The 26489-nt window shown below is 39.8% G+C and overlaps 1 protein-coding gene across 1 annotated transcript in view; it reads right to left on the reverse strand.

The window, feature by feature from the left end:
- poc1a (POC1 centriolar protein A) overlaps positions 1-26489 on the reverse strand; it is a 42355-nt gene that overhangs the window by 6571 nt on the left and 9295 nt on the right. Inside the window, exons 8-10 of the mRNA XM_084543911.1 lie at positions 21919-21987; positions 21617-21766; positions 5462-5731 (exon numbers count right to left, since the gene is read on the reverse strand). Of these exons, the coding sequence (XP_084400037.1) occupies positions 5462-5731; positions 21617-21766; positions 21919-21987 (489 nt within the window). The remainder of the gene's footprint in view (positions 1-5461; positions 5732-21616; positions 21767-21918; positions 21988-26489) is intronic.

The raw sequence follows: 26489 nt of genomic DNA on the forward strand, positions 1-26489 counted from the left end.
CGCTACTGCACATGAGTTAGTGAGTGATGCTGAGTATAAGAGCAGGTTTTCAGGTCTATTCAGTATTTTTAATACTATATAATTAATAGAGAAAGTGTGGGCACTGCATGCTTAGTGTGAGACATGAGTTTTCATGCTGTAGGTTTAGAGAAGGAAACTTTGACTTATCATAAAGGTAATTTAAGTCCGTAATTTCATTTCCTCTTTTTCTTCAACAATGCCAACTTAGACACAGTGTCAGCTGATACCACAGTGGCTGCTCCTAATTAAGCAGTTCACTTTTTGTTTTCTCTCTTTTTTTTATTCTATAGACAGTATAATCACCACATTCAACAGCTAATAATAAAATGCACTTTAAAGGATTTATTAATTTATAGGTTTCAATAAAAGGTAAATAGGTAAACGACCTTGCTTTCATATAGCACTTTTCTACCTACTCAGTACTCAAAGCGCTTTACAGTCAGACGCATCTAGAAGCACTCAAAAATTCACACACCAGTGCCACACACTGGGAGCAACTGGGGGTTCAGTGTCTTGCTCAAGGACACTTCGGCATGTGGCACATTCTGGGGATCAAACCGCTAACCCTCTGGTTCATGGACAACCCGCTCTACCTACTGAGGCACAGCCGCCCCTTGATCAGCTAATCAAGCCGAGAAGACCCGAGATGAAAATGGTGAGAGAGCATTTTAGAAGATACAAGCAGAAAGAGTCATGAACAAAAAACAACCGAAACATAGTTTGTCTGTACATAGTTTGTCTCACCTATGTACGGCACTTTGTTTCAGCTGTGGTTGTTTTTAATGTGCTTTATAAATAAAGTTGAGTTGAGTTGAGAGTTGAGAAGACAGCTGCAGTAAAGACTTGGCAAAGCATCATGAAAGGTTTAGTAATACACACTGGTTCCATACTCCGGGCAGTCACTGGGTAGGATTCACGTGAAAAACTATTAAATATTAACATTTTATTAACGATTAGATCAATCAGTCTGACCACGTTTGATCCCCTCTAGGAGACTCTGTGTGATGGTTTAAATTCTTACAGCTTTCCTCCAGTATGGGTGTGAATTTCTTCAAATTAAAGCTTTGAGTCAAAACGTCTCACATGATCACATCTTTGTAATGACTACTTTAATTTTTTTCAGTTTAGAGTCTTTTCTTTTTTGAAGGCATGCAATTCAAAATTAATATTTAAATGAGACCTGATTTCCATTTGGATAAAAATTAAAAAAAAAAATTAAATAAGAAAGAAGGAAAGTAGGAAGAAAAAGGTATGGAGGTTGAGAACAGGGAGGGGGAAGAGAAGTGAAAAGCAGCTAACACAGCAAACTGAGGGTTTGGAAGCTTCGGTTCAATGCTGAATAATTCATCATTTTCCCTTTCAGTCTCCTCAACTATTAGAGTTACAAAGAGGTGTAATAGTGAAAAACAATGCCGGGGGAAGGACTTATAAACAAGAAGGAAGTAGTGCAGCAATAAATAATGGTGTTTTGTCAGTCTAATCTCTAGAGCAGCGGCTCCCAAACTTTTTTGGCCACGGACCCCCTTCTATGTCCCAACCGGGTTGACGCACCCCCAATCCCCCACACCTTAAAAAAAAAACGCAACAAGCTTTTATATACCCACATTACAGGTGGCATGTTTAATCATGCTCAAATGACCAGAACACACATATAACAATATAATAAGGATCACAACAATGCGCTCTTGCGTTTGAATTAAACTGAAACACTGTATGGATGAAATAAGAGGCCACAAACTAGGCGCACATAGTGCAAAGAAGAAGATAACTTCTCCATTACATTTTTCATCTCGCGCACCCCCACCACACTTTGGGAATCCCTGCCCTAGAGTGTAGTGTCTCTAATGTCTGCATAAAATAAAAATGAAATTAGCAAATTTGATTATTTCCAGTCTTAAGTTGGTCTGCACTGTAAAAAAAAAAAAAAGAAGAAATGAACGGATTCTGGAGGTAAATAAAATGGCTCTCCACGATATGCAGCCACTTCTGTGAATGCAAACCACTGTTTCCTGGACATTATACAATAGAGAGCCCTGCTATTTACACTGAACTGCATGTTCTCTAGAAACACCTGTTGAAAACAAGCTGTGTATGAAACCAGCCAGGTGTTACTGAAAGATTTATCATTGTTTACATCTGCATGGGTGAATAAGTTCAGCCAAGCCTGTAACCATTGAGGCATTTGCTGTTTTCACTGGTTATCCAGGACTCTCAACTAAATTAGAGAGACTTCTCTAACAAAAATATTATTATTTAATGCATTTTCCTCCTCGTCAAACATTTCAAAACTAAATTTAAACATTTTAAAGCTTAAATTTCAGACAGTTGAAACATGAACTTTACCTCTAAGGTCGATTTGTGTGGAATACCTTGAACTGCCCCAACATTGGTGGCTCCTGGAGCCAGGCATGCTGATAGTTTTTTTTCAGAATAAAGAATAAAGCCCGAAGCCCCCAGTTCACCAAAAGTGAAGGGATTTGTTACAATAAAATGGATGCTTTGAAAAAATGAAATGACCAACAGCAGCAGCACAGCCGCTTTACATGAGCATCTTAAGAGCCAACGTCACTTCTGACCTCAAAACAACAAAACGACAGCACCAATGTTTGAACTATTACAGTCCTTTTCTGGCTCTTGGTTGCAGGCAGGCCAATGGCTGGGAGCTGTTGTGGTGTCTTTATCTTTTTAGTGTCAGACAAGAACCCAACAACAATTTCCTTGAGCAGATGCTAATTGCCAGTGCAACAAAGTTTCCATGTCTTATAATGGAGGTTTTACTAGAAATTAAATCAGTTGTTCTCTCAAATCTTAAAACACCATGTCTTTGGTGAAACAGCTGGGAAAAAAAAAAAAAACGCAAATTACAGGGAACTTGGTAGCCTGAAAGTTAGGGCACATACCACATAAATGCATGGTCCACGGTTCAACTTTAGGCCATCTAGAACTTCGCTGCATGTCATAACCTGAATCTCTTCTGAAAGCTGAATGTTCCATATGTTGCTAACACTACTAGAAATCATTGCAAAGCTACATGGGAAGACCAGTTATTTTTCCATGACAGATTGAAGCTAAAATAATGCTATATGTGGTCAGAAATGTCCATTTATATAATATGTAAATAAAAAACATCTATAAAAACCCCACGCATGATCGCCACTTTATGATCCTTTCAGGAAAAAGACAATGTCTAAGCTTCCACCACCGAAGAACGAAACCAAACAATAAAAGAGCGTCAGAATAAAGCCAGGCACATAAGTCTCTGATAAGTCTGGCTAAGTCTGATACCAGGGTTGGGGCATAGCACTCTTGAAAGGAAGATGTTGGCAACACCCTCTGGGAGGAGTAAGCTAACTGTGTGGCGAACAAGGGTCATTAATAAACTCTCCTACATGGTGGACAAGAAAAGAAAAAAATAGAATCAGGGAGAAACCATAGTGTGTTTCTGTGTCTCTACAAGGCCATTAAGCATTTACTATCAGCAAGTGAGGCCTTGAGTGCCGCCACTCATATATGAATGATGTATTTTCCTCGGGGCGCAGAAGCAACTGAATTTCTTCCAGCTCTCTCTGCTCCATCTCATTCAACAGAAGTGTACAGCTATTACAGCATACTGGATGCTATGAATAAACAATATCCTGGTGTTCATTGGATTGGAATAAGAAATAACATTTTAATATTTAATATTTAATGAGATTGCACCAGGAATGCGGTGAGCATGAAACGAAACAGGGGGCTTCCTTCCAGTATCCATATAACAAGCAAAATAAAAGTCGTCAACAGAAGTTCTGTTCATCATTACTGTTGTTCAGATTGTGGAATTTTAGACTCTCTGCTTTCTTTGCTGCTGCCTGGCTACGCAAACACGATGAGCTCCTCACACAACAGCCGAGTGGAGAGTACTCCGGGTTATAGTGTACTCCGGTTGACCATGACAACTGTTGTCATCCATAAACACAACGAGTAAGGCAGACAGTAAAAGCCATTCATCAAGGAGAACCGTAAGTTGTACGGTGGATGTGATAAGATACTGCACTCTTATCACTTGTACTTGGGAAACTAGAAAGACTCAATACGATGCACTCATAGAATCTGGGGTTACAGTATGTTACCAATGTTAGCTGCACAGGCAGTTGAGTAAATGATTTGGCACAAGTTTATGTATTCAAATGAACGAATAGAAATTATTACAAACTTTAACATATATTCTAAACATGTTGAACGTTCTCTAAACATTAGTGTTTATCATTATTATCATCAACATTTTCAGTTTGTGAGATTAATCTGAATGATTATCAGTATTGGCCGAAGCGAACATGCACAATAATTACTGGTTGCGACCACTGACCCTGAAAGTGTAAATTTCCAGAAAACACAAATCAGCAGTAGATGCATAAATTAAGTGGCTAGGATATGGATAGTAGGACAACCCTGCATTGTGTTGTGGTCTGATGCAAAGCTGCCACCGGCTGCAGTCTCAAGCATTGCCAGGGAACTGGTTGGTTAAATTTAATCTTTAACCACCCAAAGAAATGCACTGGTCTCCATGAAAGTTCAACAGCTGCAGTTATTTCATTTCACAGTGGCTACGTCAGTCTCAAAAGGGCTTAAAAGTTGCAACTGGAATTGGCGGTCAGATTTTTTGCAGCTGCCGCCTCAAATGCTTCTTCAAAATTCTTTCCACAGGCCTCTCAGCGTCCATCACTATCACATTTTATAGAGCCATATAAAAACAGACAACATAAAAATGAGGACATAAATTGATGAGAAGCAGAGCATTTGGGGTTGGAGTGGTTGGTGATCTTTTCCTATTTTTAGTGTCGCAGGCTCTGGTTTGGTCTGGCTTCAAACTGTGTCTGGCCTTCACCAGCAACTCACACTGAGACAAACCAAACTCTTTAACATGGTATGCGCGTATGCATAAAGGATTCCTATGTAAGGAAAAATGTTTGTGCAATGATTTGGCAAAAACCAAACCAATTTAAATTACAGATAACACAACTTGGGAGTTTTTTTTCTACACATTTTCCTCCAGATCACAGAGGTGGGTGGAATTTCATATGTCCTGCATTAAAACTAGATTTTAAAAACACAGATTTGTCTGTGTAGTATCAGCGGTTGCTTATAATAATGCACACATGTCAACGTGGACACTCTCAGTAGAAACTTTCTGTAGAGAATGTTTGATTTACTAATCAATTTAAGGAATAAAACTTACCACAGACACAAACCTGTGCGGCATAAACGCACCAGTTCAATGGAGTACCAGACAACATGGAAGAGGTGCTATTTTAATACCTTGGCGTTTTAACAGCAGCGTGTTTCCATCTCTGGCCTGCAGGCTGTAAAGGGAGTTTTTGTTCCCGAACAGTGTGGGTGGGAGGCACAGCTATAGTACAGTACATGCTGTTTGTCATGAAAGATTAGCACATCTTCTGCTTACCTGAGTGAGAATATCCAGCTGACCTATTATGTGTTCCAGGGTGTTGGCAAGAGCAGGGGGGACCCCTCCATCCGATGCATGGGACTCTGCATGATCCTGGCGTGAATGATGCTGCTGTGTCTGGTGGACGGAGGAGGAAGCGGTGCTGGGATTTCTGTAGGTGTGGGAATGAGTGGCTCTGCTCTGGCTGCCACTACGACCGTAGCTCTGAGTGTGGGCAGCAGCAGTTTGAGAGTCCTGTCTGTCGAAATGCTCTGTCGGTTCAGAGGTCTAGAAATGAAGAAGACAGAGGGTGAAGAGTTACTGACGTCTCTGATGTGAGAGGATAACGTCTAACGACAGACGGGTTAATAGGCAGATTGTGTGGTGCACATTAAAGACATAACAGAAAAATTCGTCGATAAGTTATCAAAGATACTGCAACAATAGAGATATTAAAGCTCAGCTCATAAAAATCATCAATATTTTTGTTTTCCATTGCTCTGAGAATCACATTTTAATAACAGCGTGGTCTTTATCACAGACATTTGTGACTCAGTAGTTTTCCTGTCCACAGGGTGCTCATCTTCATGTTACAGCCAATTCTTGCACACTGCTCAACATAATGTGTGCAAATCTGTTTCTTTTTCATAAAATGATTCTACTCCGTTCTGCTCCCTGCACACACTAACTCTATATTACTTATTGACTTGTCTTATCTGTTATTTTGCACATACCTAACTCAGGTGCTGCACCAGCCACTTTATGCCAGTCTGTGATTAGGTTCTTTTACATTCTACAAACCATGACAATAGCCCAGATAGTGAGGAAAAGGGTTTTGAATTTAAAGTTTTATGACTGTTTTTTGTCATTTCTCTCTTTCACCTTGAAATTCAATTTTGTATAAGAATGTATATTTATCCTGAAAACTGAAACCACATGAAGGTTAGTGACCATATCTCTCCATCACTATGGTTACATCGATCAGGCATAATGTTTGGACCACTTTACTAGTATTGTGTAGGTCTCCTTTGTGCCTCCAAAACAGTTGTGACTCATCAGAGAATGGACATGGGCCTTCTGAGGGTGTCCTGTGGTGTCTGGCAACAAGATGTTGTTAGTGGGGGCCTTTGGGTCCTATGGGTTGAGGGGAGGGGGCTCTGTGGATCATCCCACAAATACTTGATCAGTTTGGGATCTAGTGAATTTGGAGGTCAGGTCAACACCTTGTGCTGTTTTTCATGTTTTCTTGAGTTGTTCCTAAACCGTTTTTTGTGTGTGTGTCTGTGTCAGGCTGCATCCTGATGGGGATGGCTGCTGCCATTAAGGAGTGTCATTGCTATGGGGTGGGGGTGTCTAGTCTGGACTAGATGGGTGGTACATGTCTAAGTATCATACACATGAATGCCAGGTCCAAAAGTTTCCCAGCAGAACATTGTAGTGTCACAAGATGGTCAATGTTATTTACTTCTCCTGTCAGTGGTTTTAACGCTGTGGCTGTTTGGTATATGTGACTAAAACTATGCAGACATCTATAGGTTCCTTTATAGTTCTTTCATTGCAAACCTCTGTGTTGTGGTGAAGAGTGGTGCACATGTGTGTGTAACATGTCTCCTCTATCTCATTTTACTCATCACTACGCCACAGGAAACCTATTCACACTAAGCTGAGCGTGGCGTCAGACTGTGTTGCTCGCAAATGAAGCCAGATGAATGGAGCTGACAGTTGTCGCCTGCCTTGTCACATTTGCCACAGACAGAGTTAATTTATACTGCCACTATGAAATGGGCAGCAGTTCCCTGCGGTCACATGTTTCTTGATATGACTTCTCATCTGTTGCTTAGTAAGTTCTGACAAAATAATGCAGTAAAAACAGTCAATCTATTGGTGCAAAGATGCCTCGTGTAACCAGGTCAACCGTAGCGGACTGGCCCAATCAGAAGGAATTTTCATTAGAAATGAGAGGGAGGTGTAAATTATTCAGAATCTGTTCATCAGGAAATTATTAGCACCTAATAACCATGTAAGCTCTGGGAATGAAGCAGGAAGCAATGTTGTTAAAAATGTGGATCTGTCTCTGTCCATGTTAGCCATCTTTTTCTGCTGAATGAAATCAGTGTTGGGGGAAATGCATATTTTTCTGTTATATTTCCAGCAGATTTTATGCTCCATCAACCTACTGCAGAGTTTTAAGAACAAACTTCATTAACAGTGCAGTTAGGTGCATACCAAAATTGTGATCAGCTAGTATCAGTATAAACGTTTCCTATAAATGAGAACAAAGGCGTCCGTGGCTCAGTAGGCAGACCGTGTTGTCCACAAACCAGAACGTTAGTCTATTGATAACCTGTGCATGGACCATATGTCATCCTTGAGAGTCCATAAGCAAAACACTGAACCTCAAGTTGCTCCCAGCTCCCCTGGGCACTGGTGTGTGAATGTGTGTGTGTTTGTGTGAATGAGTGGATAGATGTGTCATTGTGACTGTTAAGCACTTTGAGTACTAATAGGTACCACAGCACGATACAAATGCTAGACCATATACCATTTATAAAAAACAATAATAATAATAATAAAAAAATCAACTTTAAAGGTGGAGAAATCCATACTAATCCAGTATATTTCTTTTCAAATATATCCAACATTTTACAATGTTCTACTAGCTGTCTGGGAGTGCCTTGAATAAATCTGTGATGTTTGCATTGAGCCTTGGCTCTGTTATTGTAAAACAAGTGACTCGGACCGATCCATACAACACTAGTCCAGCCAATCAGCAGCAGGAGAGTTGTGAGTATCACTGCTCTGAGCAGATGTGCCAGTCCTGGGAAACCATCTCATTCTTTTTCATGTTAGCTTTGCTGCAGCAACAGTCTGCTAACACACTACCAAGCAAACCTTAGTTACATTATTTGTTGTGTCGCTCTCTCTTGTTAGTGTTGTTTCCTTGGCAATGCATAACCATGAATTTAGGATGCCAAGTTTCTGGAGGAGTATTCAAAAGGTGTGTGCTTAAATTGCTGTTCGTTCCTTTCACAAGAATGGTTTACTCTGCCTTTAACTCCAGTGTTTTATTACTCATAAAAGTATTCTGACCAGCAGTGTCCCTTGTCAAGAGATGATGAAATAAAACGTATATAAATCTCCCTCACACACAGATTCGGGGAAAACACAGTAAACAAGACAAGTTACTGCCATGACCTGAGAAAGACAGAGACAGAGAGACAATAGAGCTGTTCTGCTGAGCATACACACTTCTCTAAAACTGGATTAACCATTGTTGAGAGTATGACTTAATGCTTTGTATTAAACAGATGCTTAAATACACACAGACACCAAGCCCTGGTTATACTGTAAACACACACATGCACATAGAAAAAGCAAACATGGAGGAAGACAAATATAAGGTGAGGGTTGATAATAATCTTTAAGTCTTTCAGTTGAATGCTGAAAATCTAAATATTCCTAAACAGTTTAACTGATGTTCTCCTCACTAAACTGTATTATATTAAAAATGTATTGCAGTAAAACTAGTTTATATGGTATACATTGTTGTCAATTTACTGTATATGGTGATGTTGATGATTAAATAATATATTGTTCTGTAAACTCGACATGTCCTATACCACTGCAGTCCAACGTGGGGCTGGGGAAAACCCGGCTATCCGCAAGTATACACACGCGCAGAAAAAAAATGCGCATGCAAACACAGTAACCACCCTTCTAATGAATCACCTGGAGTGGAAAAACCAACAGTGGAAAATTTCCTGAGGCCCAGATTAAACTCTTAGACTGCCACGGCCAGCCATCAATACACCCTGCAAGCTGCATACAAAACCATTCATCACACTGCGCTAGTAAACACACAGTATATCCACAGAGCAGGTCCCCGACGTGAAATGATTCAATTGTAAAAGTTTAATGTCCCATTTCTGCATCAGCAGCTGGCTCTTTCATTAATTTCACTCTTAATAATAAAAACATCCTAATCATCTGAACTTAACAAGACAATGAAACTAACAGGCTGTCTTCAATTACTCAAAAGGATAAAAGTGGATGGACTTGACTACCTTCTTAAACCCTTTATAAAAAACCGTTTATTTCTTCTGGTAAATGGATTTTAAAAGGGGCCATGTTACATTTAAGCTTTAATTACATGGTCCCAACAGCATATATTATCTTTGAATGGATAAAGTATCAGTGTAGCATGGCCTTCTACAGAGAGGGTTGCATTATGGGTTGTTTGTAGTGACACTGCTAGGCAGGTAAGTGTTATCACTCCCTTTATATTGAGCTTTGTATAGCGTTGAAGTGCATCATTATCTGACTTAAGAAGAATCTGGCCTGTATGACATGCTTCTGATAATGTTTCCTGACACTTTAACTGGAGAAATAAACCAGAGAGAAAAACAGCTACAACAGACAGACTTCTAAAGAAAATGATTCTGATCTCCAGCTGGAGAGAGTGTGAGTATGTGGGTAACTGACAAAAGACACAAATGTGGTTGTTGCATATAACCATACACCGATCAGGCATAACATTAAGACCACCTTTCTAATATTGTGTAGGTCTGCCTTGTGCCTCCAAGACAGTTGCGACTCATCAGAGAATGGACATGGGCCTTCTGAGGGTTTCGCGTGGTGTCTGGCAAAAGAACGTTGGTAGTGGGGGGCCTTCGGGTCCCATGGGTTCAGGGGAGGGGACTCTGTGGATCAGGCTTGTTCCGGTGCATCCCACAGATACTTGATCAGTTTGGGATCTCGTGAATTTGGAGGCCAGGTCAACACCTTGTGCTGTTCTTCATGTTTTGTTCCTAAACCGTTTTTGTGTGTGTGTCTGTGTTAGGCTGCATCCTGCTGGGGATGGCTGCTGCCATCAAGGAGTGTCATTGCTACGGGGTGGGGGTGCCGGGTCTGGTCTAGGTGGGTGGTACATGTCTAAGTAACATCCACACGAATGCCAAGTCCAAAAGTTTCCCAGCAGAACACTGAATTGTCACAAGATGGTCAATGTTATTTACTTCTCTTGTCAGTGGTTTTAATGTTGTGGCTGATTGGTGTATGTCTATTTATTCTAGAGAACAGACTTCAATGATGACAACTGTTTTCTTATTGGATTAGGAGTATCACTTTACATGTGGTCCAAAATGCTGCTGCTATGTTTGACTAAGTCGTCCAAAAAGTGTAAAGGTTCTTTACACAGGCTTCCTGTCACATTGAGAATCCCATTCATGACTTTTGTGAATCAAGTCAAAATGACTGTATGTCTGAGGCTGAAACTTCAGAAGTTTTTAGTAGTCTTATTTTTGCATATATATTCTCTGATGACTTTCATTTGCTCTTTTGGTCTTTATTGTGAAGCACTTTGTGACATCTGCTGTGGAAATGTGCTACATACTGTAAATAAACCTACTTAGTAACGGCAACGGTCTGCCATGCTGAAATGTCCCTGGAACCAGCCTGAAACCTTTAAACTCCAAGGGTGCCATTGTGCAGCTGGCCCTATATGACATTTAGCACTCAGCTGAGTTTTAGCAGTGACTATAATGTTAAGAGTTTACGGTTTGGAAAAAAATGTAAGCAACGCCACTTACATAATAGATATGTAGTCAGGTGTAGATAATGGACAACAGACCTTTCTAACAGCAAACAATCTGACTTGCCAAACACAGGTGTAACTAATAAGATTAATGATGGTTAGATTCCATGTACCTGCACCGGTGCCAGTGCTCTCTGCTGCTCTGCATGCTGGCTTAATGGCACATCTAAATGTAACCAAGCCACAACTGATGTTATAAATTAGGTACAACTGTGCCTTGACAAGTCGAATGTTTATTCAAGCATAGTTTTAACACAGACGCAGCTAAAGGATTAAGCTATTTTATAGCTCAACCAAAGTCAAAACTTGGTTATAATGAAAACATTTGTTGCTAAATTTAATTAGTTGCAGCAAATTAGTCGTCAATCCGGTGAGCTGGTGAAACAACGCCAAGGAAAAGAACAGGTGGAACTAATTAAAATGTACCATGTCTCTTTTCCTTAGTTCTGTACATGCTGGCCGACTGTCCAACCATCACATCTTACTGGGACAGTTAAATAGGCCGCAGTCATTGTTAATGTCGTCAGCTGCTCATAAACTCTAAGGGAGTGATGAGTAGTTTTGTAAATAAATGATACAGGTGAACGCCTCACATTCATTTCAGGTAAATCAGCAGTTGTCAAGGGTCAAAGAAAGACGGCTGGTGCGCAAACAAAGGTACCTTTAATCACATAATATAATCGTTTTCATGTTAAATGCAATGCATGAAGCAGTCTGTCAGTCTGACGCTAAGGTTAGACCAAACAGCGACAGCACAGATCTGTCAGCACTACTGTTAGGAGTTGTAATTTCAAAATATATTCAGATATAGAATACGAATATTGTTTTTTCTTTCCATAAATGGCAATCTATGTCGCTGCTATCATGGATATGAAGTGATGCCTCCTTTTTGTAAACACCTACAGACATAGTGTTATATAGAGTATATAGAAAATACTACTTTGTCATTAGTTTGTGATTACTTTATACTTGATGTAATCACATAATGACAATATTCAATATTTTTCTCAAACAGTTTGTCCTGTTAAACTCTATTTTAGCATTACTGGAAACATTATGATGTGATGTTTTACCATTTAGAGCCTAGGACTACAATGTGTTGACAGCTGCTGTCGCTTCTTCAACGGGCCTACGCATCCTAAGTGAGTGTGAAAGGATAATGTCTGTTTTTACTTTAAATGAATACAATGACCTTTTCCTTTACGTTACTACGAGTACAGATGGCATAGCTGGCGATAAAAGGTCTCGTTGCTCTGCCGCATACAATAGATTCATCATCTACAGTGTAAAGAATCAGCGATGTTCAGCATTTATTTTTTTTTAATCAAACAGGAGAAGCTTTTCGGTGTGTGCATGTCTTTATGAAAATGTAAAATGACATATGACACAGACGCATTCACCAGCTGACGACATCTCAGTTAATTAGAGTGGAGCAAACATTTTATGACAAACCGCAGGTGACGCTTTTTAATGAATGAAGCCTGTGATGAGCCTCAGCCCTGACATATGTTTCTAGACTCCACTATAGTCCACACATGCTACAAGGGAGGGTACAACTCACTCTCATTTTCCATTTCTCTGTCACTGCTCCTCTGTTCTTCTTCCTCCTGCTGCTTTCGTTTCACTTAGTCTTTTGTCTGTTTCCATTTTCCTCCCTCCTTCTCCTGAAATCTCTTTCATGTAACAAGCATGAACAGGTGTCTGTTAATGGCTCTCAAATTTTCCCCTTTTCATTATTGTCTCGCTTGTTTGTTTGTTTTTTTCCTCCGGTGTGCTCATGTTGTCTAGCTCGCTCACGTGCTCACCCTGTTTTCCCACTTTCCCTGCCTTTCACTCTCCCTCTCTCGGCTCCTCACGGATGCTCTCTCGCTCCACTAGACCATTAGGCTCTCTTTAACTCCACCGCTATCCTGTCTTCAACACTCCCTTGTCACACCACCTACCTTTCTCTCTATACCCTGCTGTCAAATGCATTCAACTCCCGCTGTCAGAACAATACCACCTGCCTTCCCTTACCAGCATCCTAAAGATGAACGAACACGACGACAAACACTGAATAAGAAATGTGTGTAATCGGTGGAGGTTTACTGATTCCACTGTTGTTAAGTCTGACAAATGAATGGCAAAGGAGATAAAAGTTCATACAGCTACTCTCTGAGCTCAATTCTCTCCACATCCTAAGGCTGAGCCGAGCAGTGCAGGGGTTTGTGTGTGTTGCGCTGTGAAGGGAAGCCTGCTGTGAGTGTGCAGCTCGTCTGTCTGCACACGTGAGCGGGAGAGAGACCCAGATGTGAAGCTAGAGACAGAAAGAGGGGGAGGGGGTGGAATGAGGGATTAGGGTGGATGTGATCAGAGAGAGCTGATCTGCCTGTCAGCAATGGTTGGCACTCACGCTCATACACACAGAAACACACATCAATGCATCTATCCTCACACAACGAAACAGCAGCGAATTAAGATTTGCTCAGCTGTGCTGAGCAGAGAGACTTCCTGACTGAACCAAACACGCTCAAGCTTTAGCTGCAGACACTTCATTGTAATTCTGGGTTATTGCATAAAACATACAGGCCTACGTGTTCCTGGTATGGTGGCCATTATTGGCCAAATTAACACAGAGCTTCAAATTCAAGTACATTAAAGGATAAGCATGTCAAATTGGCTACTTATGAAATCCCTGTGGGTTTCATTCTGAAAGGGCAGTGGACATGGGTGGCCTTTACCTCAGTATGAATAAACACAGCATTACTGTGTTACATTAGTCAGTTTCTTCCTGGTGAAATGAATTACAATAAAAGGCTGTGTTGTGTTATACTTGATTTTTGGCAAAACAGAAAGTGATGTTTTAACACTTAGGTTAGACGGCCTAAACACAAGCTACATCTGTCCCATAAAAGGGTTTCTTTGATGGTTAAATGTGTATGTACACATACAAAAATGTCACATTCAAAAATACAGATACGCTGATCAGCCACAACATTATGACCACTGACAGGGGAAGTCAATAACATTGACGTGGGATGCACTGGAAGAAGCCTGATCCACAGAGGCCCCTCCCCTCAACCCATAGTACCCAAAGGCCCCCACTAACAACATCCTGTTGCCAGACAACACAGGACACAAGCGAGACCCACACAGTATTTGTAAAGTGGTCCAAATGTTATGACTGATCGGTGATGTAGGGCTGCAACAATGCATCAGCGTAATCAATGACGTTGATTAAGCAAGTTCACAGATTTGTGTGCAATATGTGAAAGCATTGGACCGTTTACATTAATCCCCAATTTGAGCAGCTTTTGCTTCCAGGAATGCTGAAAATTAGACTTAATCCAACAAAGACTGAACTCGGTCATCAAAAGTGTGGACATTCTGTAACAGAGGCCTAATAAAATAAATTGCTTAGTAAAACAGAAAAAGCACTTCAACAGTGAATATATTGTGGCTTTCTAACCTCAAAACAATAAAAAAGCTGTCAGTACTATCACAGCAAGTTTTGTCAGATCCTGAGTCGCCACTGCATTTCCATCTGTCTCAGGGACGACTCCCTGGAGCAGATGCTAATGGCTAGTATAGCAAAGCTGCTTTCCAGTCCATTTGCAAGCTGTAAGGTAATTAATGTCAGCATATAGTAAACAGTGCCTTTCCCAATTAGGTCTACACTGAATAAATATTGTCTCTTGTGATAAATAGTATGACTGGGTAAAACATAAACACAAAGTTTGAAATCCTCAGTGTTAAAATATGTAACTGTCAGAAAATGTTTGAATTAAAGGTTATTTATGAAGTACACCAAGCTTCTATTATTTTCTTCATCCCATTTATATCAACAATACAGTGCAATACAATTCAATAGCACCACAAGCTACCTCATCTTCAATGATCATGAAGGTAAAGTTTGAAGGCAAACATTATAACGTTCATGAAGGTATCTTTTTGTTGTGTTACACATACAACGGTAGTTGGATTTGGTCTACCAAACAAACTGAGTCTATGAATAACTTGCAAAACTCGCTTGGCTGAGTTCATGTCCTGCAGAACGTTTTATTATCATCAGTTTGCCTGAATGTCAACAAAAAAGGACTGAACATGCTCCTGTGCACACAGTCCACAGTCAAATGATTACATTTAAATGTGATTAGTTTTTATGTTCTGAGGTCGTTTTTGAGGAAACTGAATTCAGTTCTTTCACAGCGTTTGAATACCTGCAAAAACAGTATTTGATGTCAAATGTTAATCTACAAATTATTGTGAATTACAGAGACTATGGAGCTGAAGGAACAACTCTCAGTTCGTACTGCTGTAACAACTTAATATGGTATTGTCACAGCTACCTTTTGCTGCTTTAGAGTGTACATGTAAAAATCAGTTTACTTGGTTCATCCTAGGTTTACGTAATTAACTCTCTTATGACACAAAGAGGTCCAAGATCTTAATTTATATTTCAAGTGTGAATGCTGTGCTTTTAAAATTAAGCACCACTCAGGTATTTGGATGTATGACTGGTAGCAGCTGTCAACTTCTGTCATGGCCGTCTTAACCCAAAACATCCTGCTTATTATATCGTGCGTGTGTGAAAATAACTCAGTTTATAAAAGCTCATTAGATCCAGATTCCCTATGTTGTTGTACCTATCCCTGTTTTCTACTTTGCCTTTAAATTCTCAAAGCCTTTGAATACTCTTTACACCTTCTACATTTTGCGGGTGAATTTCTCTCTTCTCCGCTTCCTCTCTGGCGACACGTGTGCGCGACTTGCGGCAGTATACGAGAGATAAAAGGGCTTGTATTAATAATAAATTATGAATGGTTAAATTATACATGAAAAGGAAAATCTAGGAAGCTGACACATCCAGGTGCAGCTCCCACTTTGACTGTTAGAACTGGCAGATGACAATCCATAAACAAGGATGAAAGAAATGTCAGTGCCAGGAACTAACTTGGGTTAATGAGGTTAATGTGTGTGCGAATGTGTGTAAAAGCTGCTGTTGCAACATTTAACTGGAATACATGACATTACTTAATTGATGTTTCCATGGTGACATGTTTTCCAAGTCAACTAAATCCAAAAAAAATAAAAAATAGAAAGTCAAACTCCACCAGATCTGTTTCTGACAGTTCTTCTGTCCAACAGTCAAATCTGATTTGAAGCCAACCTTATCATTACACCCAGAATATTTCAGAGACCTGATGAATGTCTGTTGGAAACAGCTTTGGTTCGTTTGCATATTTCTTGTATCTTCTAAAACAATATACCTACTTTGTATCATTATCATCACTGCAATTAGAGCAATTTTCAGACGGCATTTGTTACAGTTATATTTCCAGTTGACACTGTGTATATATATAGTTTCTAATGTGATATACTACCCTTTATATCATGCAGTATTTCCATGTTTAACGGCCAAAGTAATACAAACCACAACAAACTAGACGGTTAAAAAAGTAGTTTCGGTCTGTTCTTGTTCCCACCTTAATTTAACATTTGTTCTAAAACTCATCATTTCACCTTCCACACTGATCACAGGGACTCACATAATACTAATGGTTATATTATCTATTTTGGTACGACGGAGTTTTAAAATCTTACACCATTCTGAAATCAGGTTGCATCACACACTTTATTCTTTCTAATTTTAAAATTGTGCAACAGAAGTAGTGCAGCACAATAGGATCATATTTAGATTATCGAAACAGATGTAAACAAAACCGTGAATGCGGTGCAGCAACTTGCCGTGAATCTACTGATACACTCCAGTCCAGTAGGTGGCAGTAATCCACCTGCAACCTGGTTTGATTTCATTGTATATGAAACAAGTTGTATTACTTTGCAGTGAGAAAAAAATAAAGCAGGATGCTCAGTCAACACTGGATGTCTATTATTCCGGGAGAACTGGCCGTGAGACCTTAACCGTCACTTTTAATATCTGTCAACAGTAGTATGTTAGCTAACGTTAGTCTACAGGGCAAGAAGGTTTACCATGGCTTGACAGCACTTTCACCAACCCCCTGTCCTTTGGGAAATTATTTTACTCATTGGCTGTTGTGAAATTACTAATATAATCATTCAATTGTGAAATCCTAAATATCAAACATATTTGACATTAACTGGTGTGGCCTTAAGGAATCTGCAAGCGGTTTGGGAGGTTAATGAGTGGAAATGTAAACACCTCACATCACCAGTAAGTCTGGGTTGAACCTCTGTACCTGGTGAAGTTCAGACAGGATATCTTTGCCGATCATCGTGAGGAATGAATTCATGGATAAACTGGCCCAAATCTCCTACAGTCTAAGCCCAGCATAAGAGACAACCTCTGAAAACTATTTAAAACTTAAAATTGCCATTCAAGAGATCCAGAGGTCCAAAACTACCCGAATTCATCTTTTCCTGTTCTACTTTACGAGGTATGTTCATGTAAATAAATACACAGTGGTAGGGAATAAGGTGTTATAAATGGTATTAAACCCCAGACCAGACATGGGACAAACACACTGCTAAGGCTCTCTGGCTGTCTCCTGACATTTTAGATTTAGAATCTGTAGCTGCTACAACACAGGCAGCAATTGTTTCGTTGACAGGGTAAAACTCAAATATATCAAATACAGAGTAAGCACAGCAGCCATCATTTAAACATGTGTCTTATGAATGCTTGTTTTTTTAGAAGACAGATATCCAACGCAAACACTAGAGTCGATCCGCTGTCATTTCTTAATCAAGACACGAAGCGCTGGTTTTCCATTAGTACTAAAGCTTAAACCAGCTGTATCTGAAAAACCATATTTCCCAGTAAAAGGGTTTGGTGGGATTATACAAGAACAGGAGAAATCAGAAGAAGAGAATATGTTTCATGCATTACACTAATCATCTTTCACCACAGCTGCCCATTTTCTAATCACCCTTTCAGGCACATCTGTAATAACGGCTATCAAGTGAAGGAGCTGTTAAAATCCATTTACAATCCTGTTCTAACAGCACAGAGAGAAAGAGAGAGTGACACACAGAGGAAGAAAAAGGGACCCTGAAGGGTTCAAAATGCTGTTAGGAAAGCACGGACATTAAAAGCTACGTGCTCCATTTTAGGAAAATGTTAGAAATAATCACCTTCATGTAGCTGATACTCTTTAAACACTTGCTTCAAAACACTTTTCACCATAACGGGGCTTAAGTGGATTGATAAATCTGATCTTTTAAAAGATTCCCTCCAGATGTGTGAAGACATAAAAATGCCATGATTTGAAAAACAACTTGTGTCTTGCATGGTTCTCTATAAAGTTCAATTACTGGGCTAGAAATTCCTCGAAAAAAAAAATCTACATAATATTATCTAATATTTTTCATTTATAATGTTTAATACAAGATGCATCCTGCGTCACTGGGAGTCCATTCTTTGTCTATGCAAAGCAGGCATCAGGTTTTCACATTATACTTGTAGGTTTTCTGCTGCACCAGCACAGACTCTTTGACTAGTTCTGATGTTATAAACCTGAAGTTTGAACAACTTTCCAGATTTAGCAGGTGAAGTTGAAAATAGCTTCCAAGTATACAACTCCTTGTTAATAACATAGCAGAACACTGTCTGTAAAACAGAAGTAACATTGATCAACACACATATTTGAGTAAAGGCTGACTAACTCCTGGTTCTGGCTACATAATATTTATGTCTGGTAAAGGTCGTGACAGACCAAGCGGACAGTTCATCATTTGCCGTGTCGGGCCATCAACAAGCATTTGTGGCTGTCGTTTTTGTCCGACCCCTGTCACCTATTCGATGCGTTGAATCAACAGCAGAAAATGTCTGTGAGAGAGACCGGTCTTAGCCGACCAATGCGAAAAAAGAGAAACCGAGGGGACGGCAGTAAACAAAGCGAAAGAGCTCAATGGACCCACAGCATGCTCTTCTCATTTTTCATCTTCACCTAATCTGAACATTCAAATACTAGAATATTTTTACTACAATGTGATCATCTACAATGATGAAACTGTATACCAACTGAGTTTATAGCTCTTCCTGCTGAAAGGACTACTGCACTGAGGAAATGTAACAAGCACAAATGTACATCTACATTTTAAAGAATTATAAACATTCATTGATTTCCTGTAACCTATTGTCCTCTGGAGGGACGGATTATAAGTAGTAGTATTATAAACACGCTCCTCTCAGCGTCTTTTATTCTTAACAATAATTAACCACATTCGTGACTTTAAGACTTTTTACTGTCTATATAGGGCAGTTGTGAGACAAACATGAATTTAGGACAGAGCAAGGAGGAAGATGTGTAGGGTACGTTTATAAAATGTTAGTTTAAAAAAAAAAAAAAAAGCTTTGACATACGTTTGTATGTTATGAATCCTGCTATTTTGGACTCTGGAGAATAAAGAGGAGGAAACGTGGCTGTGGGTGGATCTAAACAGAGCGATCAATAAGAGAAAGGAGAGACGCTGAGGTTGCGTGAGAGTGTGAGAGAAGACCTTGGCTGTGCCCTTGTTGATGTAAGTAACACTGTAGGAGGCAAAGGGGTTGAAATCCAAACCATTCCCTGAGGTTCCCTTGCCAGTCTGTGAAACCCTGTCTCCTCTGTGTGTGTGTGTGTGTGTGTGACACATATAGGCCTTTTAATATTTAAACATCACTAATGGCAGCAGTGCTTTCTCTCTCTCTCTGTCCGTTTACTTTTTATTTTTTTTTTATCTTTTGGTCAAACTCTTTGATTCTTTCCATGTTTCTCTAGGTCAGGTCTCTAAGTAGGATGATTTTTGTATTTCGTGCCCTGGCCAGTGATTGTAATCTAGCCCAGAGCACAAATTTGAGTAACCGTTGACCACTTCCCCATAACAATTAAATCCTCAATGCCCTGTTTTACATCACACCAACCTCTTGGTCCTCCTACAACAGCTTTTTTTTCCTTTTCACCTTGTCTTGAATTCACACTTAGGTCAGTGCATAAGAATGAACATGACAGAAAGAAAGCAACATCTGATGAGTTCATGAAACAGCTGTGGCTGTGGCTGTGGTCTTCGAGTTGTGTTCAACAGCAACTTTTTGGCCCAGACACAGACGACACTGTCAACAACCTAAAACCCCCTAACTTGCTATTGGAGCTGATGTCTGAACACACCTCAAATTAATGTTTTATTTATATGCCAAATTATTACAAAACTACATGGTCACTCTAAGTTATCATTCAAGTTACAGGTTCATAATTGAGCTGTTTAGCTGTCTCTCAACTATACTTTCTTCTTGGATAGATGTACAGTATACATCAGTGAGACAGGGTGTGGTGGAATCAGAGCAAGTAGAGACTGAAAAACAGAATTATGTTCTATTACATTACTGTCACGAAATTGGAGAAGATGCTGCTACAAAATGGACTTAAAAGTCTGTAAGGCCGTGCATCCGTTTTTTATTATTTATTTTTTAATAATTTAACTGACATTGGCATTGATAGACTCTCATGATATAATCGAAAACCTCTTAGTTGTCAAATTAAATCAAAATGGCATGAACCAGGATTGGACAGTGTCTCATGTCCTGTAGTGATATCAGAAATTGCATAAATGCGTTATTAAGTTACACATTTTAGGACAAGAAACTTATAAACATATCAACTTTGGAAATGCAAAATGAGAAGTAACCTAAAGCAAGATAACATGCCTTTTAAATTTTAGACATTATTAATATTACGTAGCTTGAACACAATCACACAGTGCTTGTGTTTCAGTTTTTCACTGACTACATTATCAAAACTCACCAGTACAATAATAACATTTCACAGGATTTTCTTTTCCTCCATTTTTAGTGGCCAGAGGGAAGGAGAAGAAATTTCAGTGTGTGAATAAGCAGGCATTTCTTGCCCTGCATGTGAGATAGGAAACAGCTTTGGGCCGCACTGCAGACTTCAAAGGAAGGTTATGCATGGGGGAAATAAGCTGAGGGGCATCTGTCCGTGTCCGTGTGTGTGTGTGTGTTTATTTTGCAGCCAGTCAGCACGCATCCATGCAAATGGGCACGCTTGTTTCAGTTAGTCTTTTTGTAGTCATCTGAGCAGTTACGATAGACATATAATGTGCATGTAAATTTGTGTGTGCATATCCAAATCATCAAATAATAAGATGACCCCTTTACAATATTTAGAGATGAGATATTCTTGAATCCCCCTCAGGACAAATATTATACACACAAGTAAAAATATCATCACCAAGACATCACCAGTTTGTTAACGCAAACGTTTACGTCGAAATCATTAGATTTATGAAAATGCTCGGTTATGCTGGTTAAAAGGCATATCTACAACTATTTTATGACTGTATCTTCACTGTCAAAGTATCCCAGTAAAGCACAAAAGTTAAAACTATACCTGCAAAAGTCTAAGCAAGGTAAAACGTGTTTTTACATGGCAAAACGATCAAAGGGGAATTTGGCAAAAACCTGAGACATGACGTAAATTTTATTTGATGTGCTACATAGTTATTAAATGACATGAACAGTAATGTGTGCATGTGGAGGTTGGATGTGGGAAATTATATGTAGTTTGTGTTTCCTAAGGGCAAAGGGCAGGCCTGAATTGTTTCTTGCTGTCTGGACTTACCTGGCTGCTTGGCACATATGGCCGCGAGTTGATGGGGAAGTGAACCTTGGAGCCGGCGGGTGGTGACTGCGATCTGGAAACTGTTTTATGTCGCGGTTTGAAATTATCACTGCACTCGGTCGAGTCAAAGTTGCTCTTCCACACCATGACCTGTAAAGCAAATATAAATGTATTCCGATGCCTCTCTGGTACTATGAATGAAGCACATGATGGATATTCATCGACAAAAACACAAGCAAGCCCATCAGTCTGGGATAAATCCGGCTAAATGTTTAGGATCGGTTAAAAGAATCAGTGATCACCTGTTCATCAGAACCTCCAGAGGAAAAGTATTCTCCTGTCCGAGAGAAGGCCACACAGGTGACTGGACCCTGGAGTGACGAGAAACAAGTAAAAATACATTAAAATCAATATTAAGTATTCGCTTTAAACTGTTTGTCGTTGCACAGAAAAGTCAATCAAAATATAAATAAGTAACTAATTAAACACCAAACCTTATCTTAGCCCAGCTACTTCACTTCAGAAACATACAGTTTCAATTTAGAAAACTGTTGACATTTCACTATCTAGAAAATAATTGAAATGATTTTTTGTTTTCATTTTAAATTTAGTCTATTTCAACTACAGAAATAACTCCTGAAAATGAAAATAGAGCTGTGTTTTGAATTCTGCCCATTCATTCATTTACAAACCTCACACATAGTAACCTTGAATAATAGGAATAATTAATTTCTCTCTGCCAAGAAACGAAGCTGTGTAGGTGTAGGGAAAGTGTAGGTGTTAATGTAAACATGCGGATAGATAATTTAACACAATACAAACTGCATGAATATATATACACACAATATAATCCAAACACACTTGCTGGTGAGTAAAACATGCGATGAAGGCAGCTAAAGTTGTTTTTGTGTCTGAGTCTTATACATGCTGATTTGAGGAAACTAAATTACAGTATGCTCAGAACAGAAGGTCTCGAATGTGTGTGGGTCTGTGTGGGCGTCCGGTGCTTGTGGCAGAGGGGTGGTGTGCAGCAGAGCAATCAATAACAAAAAGCAGAGATTCAGGTGGGGTGAGGTCACACATGGTCAGAGCCAAAAAGAATCACCTGGGGATGTCAGGACTTTGGCACGGTGTGTATGTGTTTCTGTGTGTTCTGTGTGAACCTGGAGAACAGACAGCATCCAGGTCCTAAAACTCATAAATGTCGCTCTCCGTTAGTTTTATTTCCGCGTCAGAATGGGGTCAGCCCAAGCCCTCTGACTGGGTTCAAAGAGTGGATGAAGGAAAGAACCAACAAAAGACTGGAAAAGAAACGGACAGGGAGGCTGCTGTGAAGAAAAAAGGAGCTGTGTTCCTGTGGCTGGCACCCAGACAGGCTGGTTTGGGTGAGGAATGGTTTCCCAGAAGCACCTGAGAGAAGCAGACAGTGTCACTATGGCAACGCGACGGCCTGACAGACAGCATGTTCTGTCTCTGCTCTGACTAATGCCTGCTGCCAGGCTGGCACTTGCCATGGCCAGACACACACACAGGCACAAGAACACACATGCACAAGCACACACACACATATATGCACACACACACACTGTCTGACAGAGCAATGAACCTAACTGGCACATACTGCTGATAAATAATCAGGGGTTGCAGAAACTAGACAGGCTACATATGGTGCTCTCCTTAAAGGTGTGACTGACGATTATGAACTTTTACTGTTTTTATTTTTATTTTACAGTGATTTCTCTAAAAAAAAAACCTCTATGTAGTTATAAAACTTTACATAAACATTCACTAATTCACAGATGTTGTTTCCTAGCATGTGTTGCTATTATTACAGTTTTATAAACTGTAATAATGCAGCCTTTTACTGAATGGACATATCATTTAAAACAGTAAAATTATAATTATTATAATAATGAAAGGAGATATGCAGCAAAAAGCACACGTCAATACACATGTCAATACGCTGCATAAGCCAATGTTCGCATGTCTGAAATGGTTTGGAAAAATGGAGAAGTGAATCCCTTTACATCTCACTTCGGGACATCTAAAGATACATTTTTGGTAGTTGTTCATCAAAGCGTTAATACATATATTACACCAAGAAGCATATTAAGCTAACTAATAAAATCTAATCACAGATTTTAGGATGTTTACAGTAAAATCTGTTTTGCATTCGTCCTTCAACTAGCGACAGTAACGGGGTGAATGCTTGTACCTGGATGTCAGCTAGCATCAGTGCATCCTGTGCGTTGACTAACATACAGAATAATACCTGACACCTGAGTTAAAACAGTGTCTGTCATCTTCACCTTCCTGCAGCTGCCGAGGTAAAAGGGTGATGGACCGGACAAGAAAAGCTGTCTGCCCCAGAAAGATGTTTTCCAAATGGACAAACGTCACAAAAGAAAATCCACTGAGTGTCACACACATTTAGAAACCTGTCTTTGTAGTAGCTGAATGTGAACCTTCAGGTCCAACATGAACCAAAAATACTATAATAATATCAACACTTACACATGTGCTATCCTTGTGTAGGCTCTTAGGCAAAAAACTTGTTATAAACACATGTGTCTGGGAAAGCAGCATCTACCATGTATACAGATTTAAAAAATAAAAAAAGGGCCTGTGCAGTTCACACATAACACATTTATAGAAAGTACCACACGTTAAAATCCACATAGATTAAATCCAAGGTTGCTGATGTGGACAACTGTTGATCAGTGGATGCTATAAAACCACAACTGGACACATGCAGTATCCATTTGTGGGGTCTTTGTCCTATTGTCATTACCAGAGACTTTCATTATCCTGTATTTTTATATAATAATAATAATAAATTCGTCAGCCTTTAGAACTTTTAGGTACTCCTCTCTGGTCCTTGTTTTATGTCTAATTGCACACAAAAACATCTAGTTCTCCTGTTAAAGACTAAGTGACAAATGACAAATGAAATGGATAATTGAAAAATAAACTGAAGTAAATTGTCAGTAATCACAGGCATTTGAATTTCAGGTTTCAGCTAAAGAACCAAGCCCAAAGAAAATAGACATTGCTGATAAAGATAGCAGAGCAGAGAAAGGAGCCAGGGTCATGTATGGAGCCGGTGGAAACACTTGTCAGGACCGGCTAACAGAAAAGGAAATACAAATCAGTTTGCTGTATAATAATGAGAAGAGTCACTTGTGCCGTTTAACACCGACAAAGAAGAATCTTCAGAAGCCTTGTGTGTTTGAAGGACATGTGAATGAGATATAAATGTTCTACATGCCACCTCTAATAGTTCAGTAAGTTTAAAAGGGGTTGGAGAGTCGTACTGTCTTGCCTCTGAAATAAATTCTCACATGACTTTATGAGGTACCCAGATTCAAGCAAGAGCAAATTAAGCTATAAATGGTGATTAGCATCTTATCTTGGGCCTTTAAAAGACAAAATGTTACACTAGTCGAGGGCTTGCTTTGTACAAGGTTACAGAACGCACTGTGATCATCAGACAGAGGAGCAAAGAGACAAATTAAACTAAATGAGCCTAATTCAACCAAACCAGGTAATACTCATCAACACATTTGTCAGATGCAAAAGCAAGACACACGTTTTCACATGGACACACCTAATCAGGCATAACATTATGACTACCTGCCTAACATTGTGTAGGTCTCCCTTGTGCCTCCAAAACAGTTGTGACTCATGACAGAATGGGCATGGGCCTTCTGAGGGTGTCCTGTGGTGTCTGGCTACAGAATTTTTTTAGTGGGGCCTTTGGGTTGAGGGGAGGGGCCTCTGTGGATCATCCCATAGTTACTTGATCAGTTTGGGATCTAGGGAATTTGGAGGCCAACACCTTGTGCTGTTCCTTATGATTTTTTAAGTTGCTCTTAAACCGTTTTTGTGTGTGTGTCTGTGTCAGGCTGCATCCTGCAGGGGATGGCTCCTGCTATTAAGGACTGTCATTGCTGTGGGGTGGGGGTCTCTGATCTGGTCTGGTCTAGGTGGGTGGTACATGTCTAAGTAACATCCTAATGCCAGGTCCAAAATTTTCCCAGCAGAACATTGTATTGTCACAAGATGCTCAATGTTATTTACTTCTCCTGTCAGTAGTCATAATGTTGGCTGATCAGTGTATGTGTGCATATGTTTTGAGACGGGAAAAACACTTCATTCCAGCATCAGAACCTCCGTGAAACATGGGAGTGGTAATTAGTTTTATTGGGTTCTCTTTGTCTGCTTTGAGTCATTTTTATGCAGAAATGTAGAAAATGCTATACATATACACATATATACATATACACAGCACATGCAGAGCAGACTCAAACACATAAATCTAAACACCCACACTGAACAGAAGGGGGTTGCTCCCATCTCTAGCTATGCGACTGGAGAGACAATTAGCACTCGTGCGTGTTCCCAGGACCAACAGATTGGTGGAGGCACTACTGTGCCAAAAAGAACAAAAGAAATCGAGACACAGTAAAGGTGATGATAAATTTGGAGGTGTAAACAGAGTGAGAGGGAAAAGGTGTTTTTTGTTTTATCTTGACAAAGAGAAGAGTCTTGGCAAGCGGCTGGAGATAAACACAGGTAACACAGACAAGAAAGGCGGAATGAGAGAAGGACAGATGGACCACATGTGGTACTGGCAAGCTACAGATTGCCACAACTAGCCAGCGAGCCAGTCCATCAGCTGTTCAAACAAACAGATACAGTCAGAGAGCCGTCCGGACAGCTAGTCCAGCTGGCCAAAATGTGAGTACATCAGATGTTGGAGAAAGGGAGTAGGAAGGGGAAAAGACAGGAAGAACCTCAGGAAAATCACGATGATTATGATGGAGGCATTGAGAGGGTTGTACTGAGGTATGAGACAAACGACGGGACGAAA

Source organism: Chelon labrosus (assembly GCF_963514085.1).
Source record: "Chelon labrosus genome assembly, chromosome: 4".
Lineage (NCBI taxonomy): Eukaryota > Metazoa > Chordata > Actinopteri > Mugiliformes > Mugilidae > Chelon > Chelon labrosus.